Source organism: Morchella importuna (genome assembly GCF_003444635.1).
Source record: "Morchella importuna strain M04M26 chromosome Unknown Morimp01GS002, whole genome shotgun sequence".
Taxonomy (NCBI): Eukaryota; Fungi; Ascomycota; class Pezizomycetes; order Pezizales; family Morchellaceae; genus Morchella; species Morchella importuna.
In genome coordinates, this window is record NW_025763399.1 from 2,425,364 (window position 1) to 2,439,315 (window position 13,952).

The window sequence follows — 13,952 nt, forward strand, 5'->3', positions numbered from 1 at the left end:
CATTGAAAGAGCCAGCTATGAAAATCTCAAGAGATACTCTACGTAGAGTACATATGTACGTACATGTAGCTACACCATCTGGGACCCGGGCACGTTAGAAACTAGGTGATGTGGTAGCTAGACTTTACCGGCTAGGTGGTTAATTTACTACACCCCACGATCTCCAGCTCTATCCACCCATCAAGCTCTCATACGCCCTCATCTAGTGTCTGTTCTCTTCCCCACACTTTCTGGAATCTCGCCACCGCTACATATAAAATTTGGCGAGTAAGAGCTGACAATCAGAGTGCTGTCTCACGACTTCTCACTCGCGTCCGCAAAGACTGAGCTCTGGTAGGGCTTAATTTCCTAGGCTCCAGAGATTCGATATTCCAGTATACGTTATCACTCAACCCATAGTCCAGCTGGCCAGAGATTCGTGTCTAAACAGCTAGCTGGTTACGTTCAGTTCCTGGGTAGAGAAAGGTGTCCTTGAGAAATAAACTGATGCTTTATTAGCATAGCAGGTATTTCTGCACATATTACGGTCAGTATCGACTGCATGCTGCTATTCGATTCTAGTACCGTTAATTACAACTATATTCAAAATCCGCCCAAAAGCCAGTACACTACACCTGAAGAAACTGTTGCTGGGTAGTCTATCAGAAAATCGGACATTTCGACTGCGTGTGCTCAACTAGGCGATAATCATCCACCCCTTGCTGCACACGAAGGACATATATAGCTTAGCCAATATTTGCGCTCTCCTAGTACACAGATTATTACTGTACCCAACACTCTGACCTTCGGCCGGCGATAAGGGCTGCAGTATTGATTGACGCCGTACTGGGCTAGAGCCTAGCAGCACGCCCCATTAGTACTGCACCATTAGCACCCGCACGCTTAGCACAGAACGGGTAGGTGGGGTTGCGGTTAACGAAACCCTAACCCCGGCTATCAATCAACCTCACCCTCAAACCCGACGATCGACACTTTGCAACTCCGGTCATACTCGACGCCAATTGCCCGCAATCTCGCACATATAATATATACGAATGTTGCGGCAGCTCTTCTCCGCCGTAAAATCTACAATCACCAGTCCCATCGCCGCCACAAGAACAATGTCCACCGCACCGCCCCCATCGCCGCTCAAGAAGCCCTGCAAACTGGCCCTGCTCCAGCTCGCAAGCGGTCAGTAGCAGTAATCCGTAGCAGCAATCCCACTCACTACCAGTCAGGCACAAGACAAGACTAACCCCCCACACCCACACCCACAGGCAACGACAAAGCCGCCAACCTCGCCAACGCACGCAAGCAGGTCGCCGCCGCCGCCGCCCGCGGCGCCAACATCGTCGTCCTCCCCGAATGCTTCAACTCCCCCTACGGCACCTCCTACTTCCGTAGCTACGCCGAGCCCATCCCCCACGGCGACACCACCTACCCGGACTCCCTCACCCCCTCCTACACCGCCCTCTCCACCGCCGCGCGCGAAAACAACATCTACCTCATCGGCGGGTCCATCCCCGAGCACGAACCGGCCACCGACGCCCTCTACAACACCTCCCTCACCTTCTCCCCCACCGGCGCACTGCTCGCCGCCCACCGCAAGATCCACCTCTTCGACATCGACATCCCCGGCAAGATCCGGTTCATTGAGAGCGAGGTTCTCTCCGCCGGCGCCACGCCAACCCTCATCGACACGCCGTACGGGCGCATCGGCGTCGGCATCTGCTACGATGTGCGTTTCCCCGAGCTGGCGATGATGGCGGCGCGCCAGGGCGCGTTCGCGATGCTGTACCCGGGGGCGTTCAACATGACGACGGGGCCGCTGCACTGGGAGCTGCTGGCAAGGGCCAGGGCCGTGGATAACCAGGTGTGGGTGGGGATGTGCAGTCCTGCGCGCAGCGAGGAGGCGGGGTACACGGCGTGGGGGCACAGCATGGTTGTTGATCCGAATGGAGAGGTGGTGGCGGGGATGGAGGAGGGTGAGGGGTATGTGGAGTGGGAGCTGGCGCCGGAGAGGGTGGTGGAGGTGCGTAGGGGCATTCCCGTGACGAGGCAGAGGAGGTTTGATGTTTATGCGGATGTGGCGGTGGCGGGGCCGACGGAGGGGAAGAAGGGGGTGTAGTGGGGTAGGGCGGGGATGGGTAAATATCATTGGCTTTGAATTGACCGTTTTCTGCGGCTGTGATCATTGACCCGAGATGTTTACTGGACGAGAAATTCAATCCACATTCCTAGCATTTTATACAAAAACAGCTGGCATAAACTGTCTAGCACTCACTATAATATCTAGTAATCCACGGCCTATGAGCTATAAGGCATGCGCATTATATTACCACCATCCACAGTCATACCCGCGTGCAAATTACGGTTCAGTGTAAAATCTTTATCCCATGAACCGTAGAAGCCTGGGGTTCCAATTGGGTACTTTGCAACTCTAACCTCGATAAAAACACAAAAACGATATAATCCAGCCCTGTTCACTAATAACAAAGAAGCGGGAAAGTTTATCAACCGATCCCAATAAGAGCTCCTAATATAGTACTCACGAAGCTGGTGTTGCTGTGAATTTAAGAAAGGTCACTTTATTTCAAGTGGGACCCAATCGGGTCCTTAACTCGGTTGCTACGGTTGATGGGATAGTCTACAGCCCGCCAGAACAACTTGGAAATAGTGCACAACAATTTCTCTAGTATCTACAAGAGGCCAATCAATAGCTTTCACCTTTAAGAAGATATTCGTCTCATGGTTGCTCTATGCAGAGTCGCTCGAGCTCTATGATCTATCAGCATTAAGACGCCTAGCTCGGTTACCACCACACTCCCAACCACAACCCCACCACTGCTACAACTTTTCGTTTACCTCCCACCCCAACCACCAACCACCAAAAAACACAAAAGAGTTCAGTACCCAGGATTCCCGCATGGTCACCCACTGCAGTACTGACTGGGCGATACGAGGTTTGTGTATGGCAGAGCGGACGGGATGCCCAATTTTCATCGTTCTATGACTGAACACGGGAGATCACTCGGCTTTTCGCATGAGATATCACTCGGCTGCGCATTGTTGTTTTTTTTGGGAGGGGGGGCGTTTGACAACGGGTCGACCCTACTTTTTGTTTCCCGTTGCTGCAACATCACTTCAACCCAACCACATTTGGTTAACTGACATGTAACTTACCCAACGACAGGTAACCCATTTTTTTAGACCGCAACTTGTCCTCTCCACGTGCACATAAGTGACCCTTTGGATAATTCCGTTCCTACTAGTACAACGCCTTAAGCTAGAAAACGAGCCCCTCACCTAATATTTGAACTAGAAAGACTACCGCCACCGCGTGCCGATAGTCGATATCGAAGCAGCTCCGCTCGCTTCTCGAACAATTTATCATTACTCCATCCGCCCTAAAGAACGCCCCTAAACACCACCTGGAAGTATAATATAAGGACAGCCTGTAACCTGTAGGCAGTAGTGTGATGTACGTACGAACTTCAGAGGAGCTGCGAACCCCCCCCCCCCCCCCCCCCCACCGCCCCACTTCCCTTCTTCTTTATCTTTCTGAAAGTTTTAAAGCAAGAAACTTTACCACCTGGCGGGTTCTGCCCATCCCGTATCTACCCGCAACAAGCACTTTGTCAATCAGTACTCCCCCCGATTTGATTGTTACTCATCTTCTTTGTATAGAGCACATCATGTAATCGACCCAGGACCCTCTATTTAAACGGGTTAGTCTACTAGCTGCTACGCACGTTACTTGTACGTATTTCCGCTCAGAATAAACGAGTGATGCTCGATGATCTCATGTGGATCTTCCGGGCTACATACGTACGGCTGTACTATATGTAGATATCGATGGCAGTAGTGTACCGTATGAAGCCGCGTTTCGGTCATAATAGCAACAAGCAGGATAAAATATAGCGTACCTCACATGTAATGACTGCTATTTTAGGATCCATATATAGGACACCTCGCATCTTTCAGAGGGTATACGTACCCTAGGTCAGATCTAGCCCTTGGTGATTCAAAGTACTTAAGTGCTGCAATTCAAAATGAAAGTACTCACCCCGACTAACCACCTGTCGAAAGAAGATGCAACTCAAGGAGAGAATTCGGAAGGTCTTCACAGGCCAGCGCAAACCGATTGAAGATCCCGTTGATTTCTTCCCTCTTGTCGATCAGCTACCAAACGACATCCTCGTTTGTCTTGCTCCATTCCTTTCCTACGATGCCCTTTACAATCTAATCCGGACAAACCGCCGATTCTACCATCTTTTCATCGTGCCCCTCTACAAGAGATTCCTAGACAACAATCCCTATCTAAATGTCGTCGACACTCTCGCATGCGCTTCTCTCACCCTGAATCCTGGCACACTCAGAAATCTCATCAATGTGGGTGCGCCCCTCCACCTTCTCACAGGCACCAAGAACAATCGCGCAGGAGCCTCTCTCTACATGAAAAGCCATACTGTGGATAACCTCCCCAGCGCAGGCCAGGTCGAGCTTTTCGTACCCATTGGCTCCGACCGCAAGCCCACAATTCTTCTTTCCGCGGCTCTCGAAGGCAACAGCAAAATCGTAAACATGATAGCGACCGCAGCACCTCTAGTGCAGCTGCAGGACACGCACGGAAGGCCCCCAGAAATTGTCTACAAGGTAGCACTCCCGAGTAACGAGATGGGTCTTCCGGGTACTGACCAGTGCTGCCGGAATCTGCTGCATCTTGCGTGCATTAATAGGGAGCACTTCAAGATGACCGATGACTTTGAGGGGCGAACGAGAGCAATGACCCTTGTCCGAGAGTGCAGGGACAATGTCAATTCGAAAGATCTCGATGGGTGCACGCCCTTGCATTATGCGGTGCAGAGCGGCTGGGACTTTATAACACGCCTGTTGCTGTGGTCTGGCGCGAACGTGAATGCAAAGAACCACGCGGGGGTCACGGCGCTGCATATCGCGGCAAGGCTAAAAGATATTAAGAAAGCACTGAGCGCTTGCCGGATTCTTGTCGGGTTTAAGGCAGATAGGACTATGGTGATCCCTTCAACTGGGCGCACAGCGTATGATATTGCATTATCCCGGAAACCCAAAGCCGGAGAGCCTTCCCACGTCGATCAGGTACGGACGAGGCGACTGGTAAAACTATTAAAGCGCAAATGAGTGGCACTTTATTGTCCTTCAATTTTATATATATTTGTCTTCATACTTGGTGGAGTATCCCTCCCTCTATATCTGTTTTCAAGATACCAGTGTTTAGCCATGTAATGGTGGGCAGCGTTGTTACTACATCAAGATTCGGTTTATTGCTAACACTATTATATATTAGCTGGGTATCACTATGATCTTTTTAGATATAGCCGTGAAGATGAAGCACTGTGCATGTGACTTGTATCAATTCGAACCTCTTCAAAAGTTTTGTGTTTCTGCTGGGTACGATCATCAGACCTAAAGCGCCGTGAGTGTTAGTGTAGTTTAAAGATCTCCTTGGTTCTCCATGTTTATAGAAGGAATTTTATTTAGATTGGGTTGTGTAAATATTTGATATGGTTGCGGGGGCGTATATAGATATAGTAAATGACGAAATGTGGTTGATGACACAATCGAGTGATGGATCGTGAGTAAGTTGACGAATGTTTTCAATAAGTGATTCATTGCCTTCAGGGACCATATTCACAAGTAAAAACAAGTTATATGAGGGAAAAATCCCATATATGTTTCAATCTTAAACCAGAGGCGACATATACAGGGTCTAGGGAGAGTTGGATCTAAATGGGGAGTCCCATATACATATTTATATCATTTTCGCCACATAAGTCACGGAGTGCTCTTATATTAGCGCCTAAGAACATACAGACTCCAATCACCGTAAGTTATACTGTGTGCTTACATGTAGTAGGTATGTACTTCTACTTTACGTTTCATGTAATTCTCACGTAGCTAGCAGAAAGGCCAGGTTTTATGGATTACCCTGACCCGCTGTTAATCGGACACGACATCACAACCTCTATCACCTATCACTCTCCAACAGTTCAAGACCCGATGTTTTTACTGCATGTTCACTGAACTAGATTTATCATCGTCTTGTTCGATATATCTACACCTCCTAAACCCTTGTAACCACGGAAGTGCATTGCACCCCGAATGCCTAATATAAGTCCTTCTAGATCACGTACGCCTCTTCCCTACGAACTAATTATCATCATCGCCGAGAACCTTTGCTTTTCAGATCTCAAAACACTCCTATCTGTCAGCCGCTCCTTCTGTGAGCTTCTAGTCGGAATGTTCTACCGTAACGCCCTCTTGCCGCGCTATAGAAAGCTCGCCTTCTACTGGGCAACCCTGACCCGAAACCGCGAGCTCATGGCCATGATCATGGAGAATAGCAAAAACTTTGCCGTGCGGGGGAGCAGCTCAGGCCCTGTAATGTTCAGACCACCGGTACACCCTATTTTCATAGATAGTACTATCGAAACCCTGCTGGAGCTGGATGCCCGGAAGCTCATTGTCCAGGACGCATTCGACCTGTGCACGCCGCTCCATGAGGCGGCGCGGCAGGGGCATCATAGGCATTTGGAGATGATGCTGGAGTCGAGCACGGAGTTGGATGTTAAGGATATCCGTGGGTGGACGGCGCTCTTTCATGCCATCTGGGAGGGCCATGTAGATGTCATGACGCGCTTGATCGAGCAAGGTTGCAAGATTGATACTCAAGATAATGCTGGACTGGGGGTGCTTCATCTAGCGGCAATACAGAAGGACCCGAATATCGTTAGGGTCCTGCTTGACGCGGGGGCGGATTGCAATGTTGCAGATTCGAGGGGATGGACTCCGATTGAGATGAGGGAGTTTACGCATGGGGATTGTGACCCCATATCGATGATGATCCTTAGACGGTTGAAACTAGATTATCGAAGCAGCTTATCACAGACGGCTCTGCATATGGCGGTGCTTTTCCAAGATGTGGAGATGGCTACCCGGTTCCTGGAGCAAGGTTTGAAGATTAATGATGCGGATATCCTTGGGTGCACGGCTCTGCACGATGCTGTAATAGTCGGTTATAAAGAGATGGTTGATTTGTTGCTATCAAGAGGAGCGGCGGTTGATGTAATGGATTCGACGGGGAAAACACCACTTCATTGTCTACTGGTTCAGTGGCCACGAGATACGACTCGAATTGCGTGGGCACTGCTGGACTGCGGCGCAGATGTTAGAATTAGGGACAATGATGGAAACACCGTTTTTGATAACATAGTCAACTTTGAGGTTTTCCAATCAGACAGGGAAGAGCTGCTACTTCAGCGGTTGTTGGAAGGAATGGATATCGACTTTATCAGCAAGTATGGCGGGTGCAATCTACTCAATATAGCGGTGGAGTTTGGAAACGAAGACTGCATCCGGGTTGTTCTGGATAACGGCGCTGATATCAATGAGTTTAACCAAGAAGGAGTGACTGTTTTGCACCAAGCTGTGTCCTTTGGAAAACCTGGATCACTAATCCAACTTCTTCTTGACCGAGGTGCAGACCCAAGTGGTACAACTCCCAGAGGGTATACGTTTATAGATATAGCATTCCTCTTTAGTTACTTCACTACACCACTTCTGCACTTTGCTCTCGCCAATCCCCACTTTAGGTCACGATACAAAAATCAAACATACATACATCTCGCCGTCCGTGTACTTGACATAAAACGATTAGAAATCTTCATCACCCTTGGTGTCGACGTCAACGCCCAGGACATCTGGGGGGTAACAGCACTTCACCTCGCAGTTAAGGAGTTGAGGCTAGACATGATCACTCTACTCATTAACAGTGGTGCAGATACTAATATCTGGGATGTTGACGGCCTAACGCCACTGGCCGATTTACTAAAGATGGTAAACCCGGAAGACGTATTGTTAATGATACCGTTGGATCTAATAATGATACTGGCAGAGGGTGTTGATCTAGAAATGCAGGATAGAGAGGGGAACACGCTGCTAGATATAGCGATGAAGTACAAACACTATGCAGCAGCAAAATTGTTGATATCCCTTGATAGAGAAGGGTGCGTGTTTATCGACGGGATGGATTATTGTAACAATACTGCTCGTAAAAGGAAGAGGGTTAGTGTATAAGATCAGTTTAGAGTAGGGAAGGTAGGTGCTACCTGGATATCTCTTATATATTATTAAGCATCGATTTGATTACTACTACAGGTAGAATAATCGATGGGTAGGAGGACTTATGGCGAAAGCCGATGTTTTGTCACTATTATTATCTTATCGGACGACGTCAGTGTTAACGGAAATATCAATCAATCAATCAACCAATCAATCAGACGTCAGTGCGCAACGCTATCGAGTGCGAATTCATGATTTAATCTTACTAACCATATTCAATTATTACACAAGTAATTAATAATTATAACCACTCTATACGCGCGGACTATCCCATTTACAATCTTAATCTACTACTAATTATATATAATTGAACCTCATCTTCCCTCGCCTTCGACCCTTCCATCCTTCCTCCCTCTTCTCCCACTAACTAAGCACGGATCCGAACATTCTCCAGCCATCCTTAGCAACATCCGCCCTCTAGCTTTCCATGCAAGCACCTAGAGTACATATACAGCAATAGCATGTGCATGCCAAACACGCATCCTGAGCTGTGCTTATAAACACACCGCCTTCCTACCTCCGCCCCCCACTGCCTCCCTCTTCACGCTAAAATAAAACGGCTCACGACATCTCCGCTTCCGTGCCCTCGGGTCGGATACATGAGATCATGAAACAACTCAACTTGCTTCCGCGGGATCTATGTTCTATGTATGTAGGTACGATACTCTAAACATTCCTTTTCTTCCCACCACCCAATGTCCACCCATCCACCCATCCACCCGTCCATGTGGTCTAGAGAGATCTGTAACAAGCCTCGCCGACGTCGTCCGTCCGCGCCGTCCCACCCCCATCGCATCCCCCACCATGCACTGCGCCAAAAAGAAAAAAATGTGGGAAAAAAACAAAAGAAAATTTGTTTACCACCTTGGCCTTGATCACTGCCACATGCGCGGTGTCAAAGCCCTATCTAGATATGTACCCACTCTATCTACCCATCCAGGCCCCCCCAGACCCCCGTAGAGCAGGACACATTCAAGGCCAAGTCCAGAGTGTTTACAGGGATTATAGCAGCAACCACAAGGATCACCGTCCATGAAACGACATGGAAAGACGCAGGGGAAGGGGGAGGGAGGTAGGGCGAGGAGATAATCCGGCCGGGCCGGTGTTGCGATGTGGGAATGGAATGCAATGGGCTAGGAATAAAGTAGATGTGACGCGTACAGACGGGCGGACGGTAGGTGTCAATCTAATCAGAATCAGGTTGATTGAGTTCTTCTGGAAGCAGGTTTTGCAAGACCATTATTGATTACAAAGGAGGAGCGAAGATGTTTCGGCTCTGGTAAGCTAACTAACTAATTGAGTACAAACATTGAGAGAAGAAACAAAGACAGAAAAGAATCTCAGCAGAGGAGAAACAAGGTGAGTCAAGTTCAGTTACAATTGCTCGGAAATGAAGAAACAAGAAAAATAAAAAGAAAGAAAAGGCCCATATCAGCACGAACGCTGAATCTCTGCCATCACTCTACATCCGTCTCTCTCAACTTCCCATACATGCAGCCAACATGCTCGCATTCGGAGTCTCCATCGTTACTACCGTATGTAAAGCTTTCCAGGCCCTCGGTTTTCGGTACCTTGTTTTCGTAGGACCTTTCCGTCCGGGTCGCACACGCAGGGACTGAACTTTACGCCGGCGGGGCGCCTAAATAGCCGGCTGCGCGCAGGTAACCCTCGCCCTTTCTCTTATTTTCTGCCCTCCCTCACCATTGATCGGGGCGAGGTGGCCACAGCCGTTTTACCCATTCGGAAATTAGCCAGGAACCAGGGGCGGTGGTTCAGTGGCGACGGGTTTGTTCAGTGGTGTGTGGTGGGATGTTCCTGCGGTCCGTGAATTTTTTTATCAGTTTCGGGTTGATGGGCAGCCCATCCCATGAAATCGATCTTTGCAGTCTGTCGGTAAAAAAAATAAAAAAAATATTTTTTTTCGAATTTCTTTTTCGGTCAAATTTTCTTCCTTATTGCAGTTCACTCAGGGCCAGGAGCTCTCCTCCCGCTCCTCTGAAATGATCGGCAGCAGCGCTGAAAACCGATACCCAACGTAATCCTCCTCAAATGAAAGCACCGCACCCTCTGAGTTCTCCCACCAACCCGAACGGTAAACTTTCCACCAGCCGAGCGCAGGCAGGTACTCCTCCTCCTTTCGTTCCTGCTTCTTCTCCCATCCGAAATCGAGTTCGTCATAGTCATCAGAATAGGTCGATGATGCGGAGGAGACTGAGACCGCGTCCGAATCGTCATCTGAGTACTCATATCCCTCGTCGTGTGATGCGGAGCTGAATGAGGCGTTGTCTTGGACTTCTTGGCCGTCGTAGCAACCGAGCCAATGGGAGTGTGTGGAGGCTGCATCGTCGTCTTCATCGGTGCTGCAGGTGTCACATTCCGCTTCTCCACATTCCCAAGCGGTTGCGGTTGTGGGCTGGGCGGCTTTTTCACTTTGGAGATCGGTGGTACTTTCCCACCAGTTTGCTGTGCATGTGGAGGGGAGGTCCTCTGTAGAATCTTTTTTTTTCCCAGTTAGCATTTGTCTTTTTTTTCTTTTTTTTCCCCCCTCCCTTTCCCTTTAATTTGTCTTTTTTTGTTACTTACTATTAAACCAGCTCCAAGCAATGAAAGAGCCGCCTTTCTGCTCTTGTCTGAATTTCCGGAGAAGCTCACGGAAGGATGTTGTAGAGCCTGCACCGAGGGCCTGGATGTTCGACATAATGTCCATCTATATATTTCACTCTTACACTAAAATTCCAGCGATAAATGTTGCAATGAGACGTGTTGTGATGAGTGTTCAAGCAAGGTAGCAAGGTAGCAAAAAAAAGTTTAACCGTCCACGATGAATGATGGGGGGAGGGGAGGGGGCGAAGAGACACTTATGTACCAAATGGCAGCCGGGAGGAGCAAGGGAAGTGTGACAAGGTGGTGGGTGGTGTGGTGGTGGAAGGCGACTAAGGCTAGACTAAGAAAATGAAATGCGGGGGAGGCAGGCATGACCTTATGAACCCAGACAGTACATGCCTACATAACTTTCCCAGCACGGTTGTGGTATTTTTTTTTTCTCTCTCCCACCCTGCGTCTTATTAGCCTCCTCCACATGCGGCTGAATTCAGTGTGTGCAGGCAGAATATCACTATTATGTGCAATGGAATATACATAACATGTTGGCACTCCCCATCAATTCAATGAGCCTCATCCACTCGAGAGTAGTAAAAATCTACTGTCACGGGGGCAAGTGCATTCACGCGCCCAGCCCATTCGGGACTTTTCCGTACTCAAAAGCTCGAGCGCAACAACAATTGAACCCTAGTTAGCAGCTACATGTATGCTAGACAGCTCAATCCCTGAACCACGTGATATATCCCCGTATTTACAATATTGTCTATTAATTATTTATTTTTATTATCCCAAATCCTAGAGTTTGTTCTGGAATGAAGATGACAAAAGGTCGACGAGAGACACGACTCTGGATTATATCGATCTGGGTCCAATCACTCGGGTCGGCCCGCCCTGTACGTCCTCACTCGGACCTTTCTAATGAAGCAGTTACTACCGTCTACAGCCTCGTGACGTTGTTTTCTCAGCTTTATATACTGTCATCCATTGCGTGCCTTGATTTTTTTTGGCTTTCAAATCTGGTCGTAGAACTAGATTCTATAAGAGTCAAACACCAACATTTTCCGGTAGGTTGCAAATTTCACGATGTCACGAGAGACCCCCCCCTCTTCGCCTTCCCCGGAAATGGCAATGTATTCTTTCGAACAGACCCACTCATTGGTTGGCAGGAAGAATTCTCTGATGACAAGGCACAGACGGTTAGCAATCGAATTGAGACGGATAATTGTTGGGGACCGAACGTAGAGCAGGTACTCTTGAGTACTAATACCCTCGTGGACATTTGCAGGCGCCCACATATGCCAACCACTCTTTTTTCTCTCTCGGCGGGCTACCCGGACCCAGCGTTCTGGGATTACTGGTATACAAAGATGTTTCGCACGGTTGTGACCAAGAGTTTAATTTCTGAAGCTAGATCTTCTGTAACAAGGCGGTACCTAGCTAGGTGAGCCAGTACTCAAGTGTAGTGCTAGCCAGTACTTCCCAGTGCATCTATCCGGCAGTTAGATTCAGACTCCCTATGGTTGTCACAGAAACACGGAAAAGGGTCTTTTTGTCCTGCGTGTCATCATGTACAATGCCTTCAAGAGAAAGAATATATATTGAATCCAAACAAAAAAGACCGGCGATAAACCGCCAATGGAAAGTTTGATAACCAAGCTGCCTAAATTATAAAGTCAACAGCTTTCAAACTCCCGTCGGTCCTTTCATTAATTGCATTACCCCACGATCACCAAAGCTTTTGAAAGCTGCAGGTGAAAAAATTTCATGATTGGGCATTCTTGAAAAATTTTCACACCGGTCGAACGTTTAATGCTTGATGTTCAATATGCTATGCACTGCACGGCCAGGGGGAAGGTCTAACCCCACCGTTTCTGTAGAATAGCTGTTGCTAGGCAAGAACCCTGCCCAGCTAAGGCCCCTGCTCAGAGGACCCTGCCAAGAGCTTCAAAAATTACAAAACCAGAGACATCACGTGCGAATCAGACTTTGCAAGAAAGGAGAATCTTCGTCCCTCCGATTGGATCTCCTTCCTGGGGCAAACGCGAACGAGATCTACGGAAAATCAAGGATAACCGTTACCGAGGTTTTGATTCGAAAGCCGCCGGTTCGGTCGATAGGGGGCAGCGCCGCCGCGACAACGGACTCCGTGGCGGTTTTGAACCCTTCAAATGTAATTCGGATCTGTGTTCTTCCACTCCACTGGCAAAGGGCAACTATCCCTATTCTCATTCCCCATCTCCTTTTGTTTCCTTCCTCCTAGGTATTTGGTGTCATCCTACTTCCTAGTAGGGAAGAGGGGCAACATCTAGCACCTGAACTAGCTTCAAGAGCAATATTCTACGCCGCTCACCGACTTGAACCCTGATGTGATGCATGGAAGTTGTGGTGAGGGGAAGATGTTCCTTCCGGGTAACCCTAACTGAGTTGCTTTAAAGTACTGTGCAGGAGAAAAAACAAAAACGCCCTGACTGGTGAGACATGGCCAAGCACACTACCCCACAAGGATGACAAAAAAAAACTGACATGTCGACTCCCGCCGACGCGAAAGGGATAAATGACGATTCTTAATTCGCCAACTCAACAGGTCCGGGCAGGATTAAATTTTTGAATGCGCTTTTTGTCGCTGCTCCGATTCCTCTACTGGCCGGTGATCGGACCATCTGGCTCTTTATCCAGAGCTACTCTACTTAAGTACGGGTCCACGTACAATACTCCAGACTCGTAGGTAAGCTGAGTAAAGCCCGCATCTGCACTTTATTGCTTGATCTTGTGACGATGGCGAACCAGTGAGAGCTGGGCGTGGATGAAGAGTTCAAGCGGTAGAGTTCCTGTGTGGTCCCGAAGTAGCACGCGACGTTCTACTCTAGAGTAGTTACCCAGATGGAGCCAGGGACGGATTCATCCCAAAAAATGCCATAAGTCTACGTGAGCAAAGTAGGCAAGGCACATAACTACATATGTACTCGTTAGTATCTAGAGTAAAGTTTGGTTTGGTAGGCGAGACATCTGCAGAGCCAGCGAGCAATGATAATCAACGAACCACTGCTGATCGACACAAGGGGGCGTACTCTACCACCGACGCTTTACCGGTTCTGTATCCATTCTAGAGTCTGGACTACAAAATTCCTGATTGGGTTAGTTATCAGCTTGAACTCCGAACGAGTGATCCCTCGTGATGACCCAGTTAAAGGCTACTTGGCGCAATCAAGCCT

At 48.6% G+C, this 13,952-nt stretch overlaps 4 protein-coding genes across 4 annotated transcripts; 3 read left to right on the top strand and 1 right to left on the bottom strand.

Moving 5' to 3' along the window:
* Positions 1 to 1,100: 1,100 nt before the first annotated feature.
* Positions 1,101 to 2,107, top strand: LAJ45_01485 (uncharacterized protein; the record flags this gene model as incomplete). Its single annotated transcript, XM_046111079.1, has 2 exons — positions 1,101 to 1,170; positions 1,257 to 2,107. 2 exons carry the CDS (start codon positions 1,101 to 1,103, stop codon positions 2,105 to 2,107), a joined length of 921 nt encoding a protein of 306 aa, XP_045976257.1.
* A 1,964-nt stretch (positions 2,108 to 4,071) lies between these two features.
* LAJ45_01486 (uncharacterized protein) lies at positions 4,072 to 5,139 on the top strand (the record flags this gene model as incomplete). The annotated part of the gene is made up of 1 exon (XM_046111080.1): positions 4,072 to 5,139. One exon carries the CDS (start codon positions 4,072 to 4,074, stop codon positions 5,137 to 5,139), a length of 1,068 nt encoding a protein of 355 aa, XP_045976258.1.
* A 1,119-nt stretch (positions 5,140 to 6,258) lies between these two features.
* Positions 6,259 to 8,094, top strand: LAJ45_01487 (uncharacterized protein; the record flags this gene model as incomplete). The annotated part of the gene is made up of 1 exon (XM_046111081.1): positions 6,259 to 8,094. One exon carries the CDS (start codon positions 6,259 to 6,261, stop codon positions 8,092 to 8,094), a length of 1,836 nt encoding a protein of 611 aa, XP_045976259.1.
* A 2,011-nt stretch (positions 8,095 to 10,105) lies between these two features.
* Positions 10,106 to 10,837, bottom strand: LAJ45_01488 (uncharacterized protein; the record flags this gene model as incomplete). Its single annotated transcript, XM_046111082.1, has 2 exons — positions 10,106 to 10,635; positions 10,723 to 10,837. 2 exons carry the CDS (start codon positions 10,835 to 10,837, stop codon positions 10,106 to 10,108), a joined length of 645 nt encoding a protein of 214 aa, XP_045976260.1.
* Between the last annotated feature and the right edge of the window lie 3,115 nt (positions 10,838 to 13,952).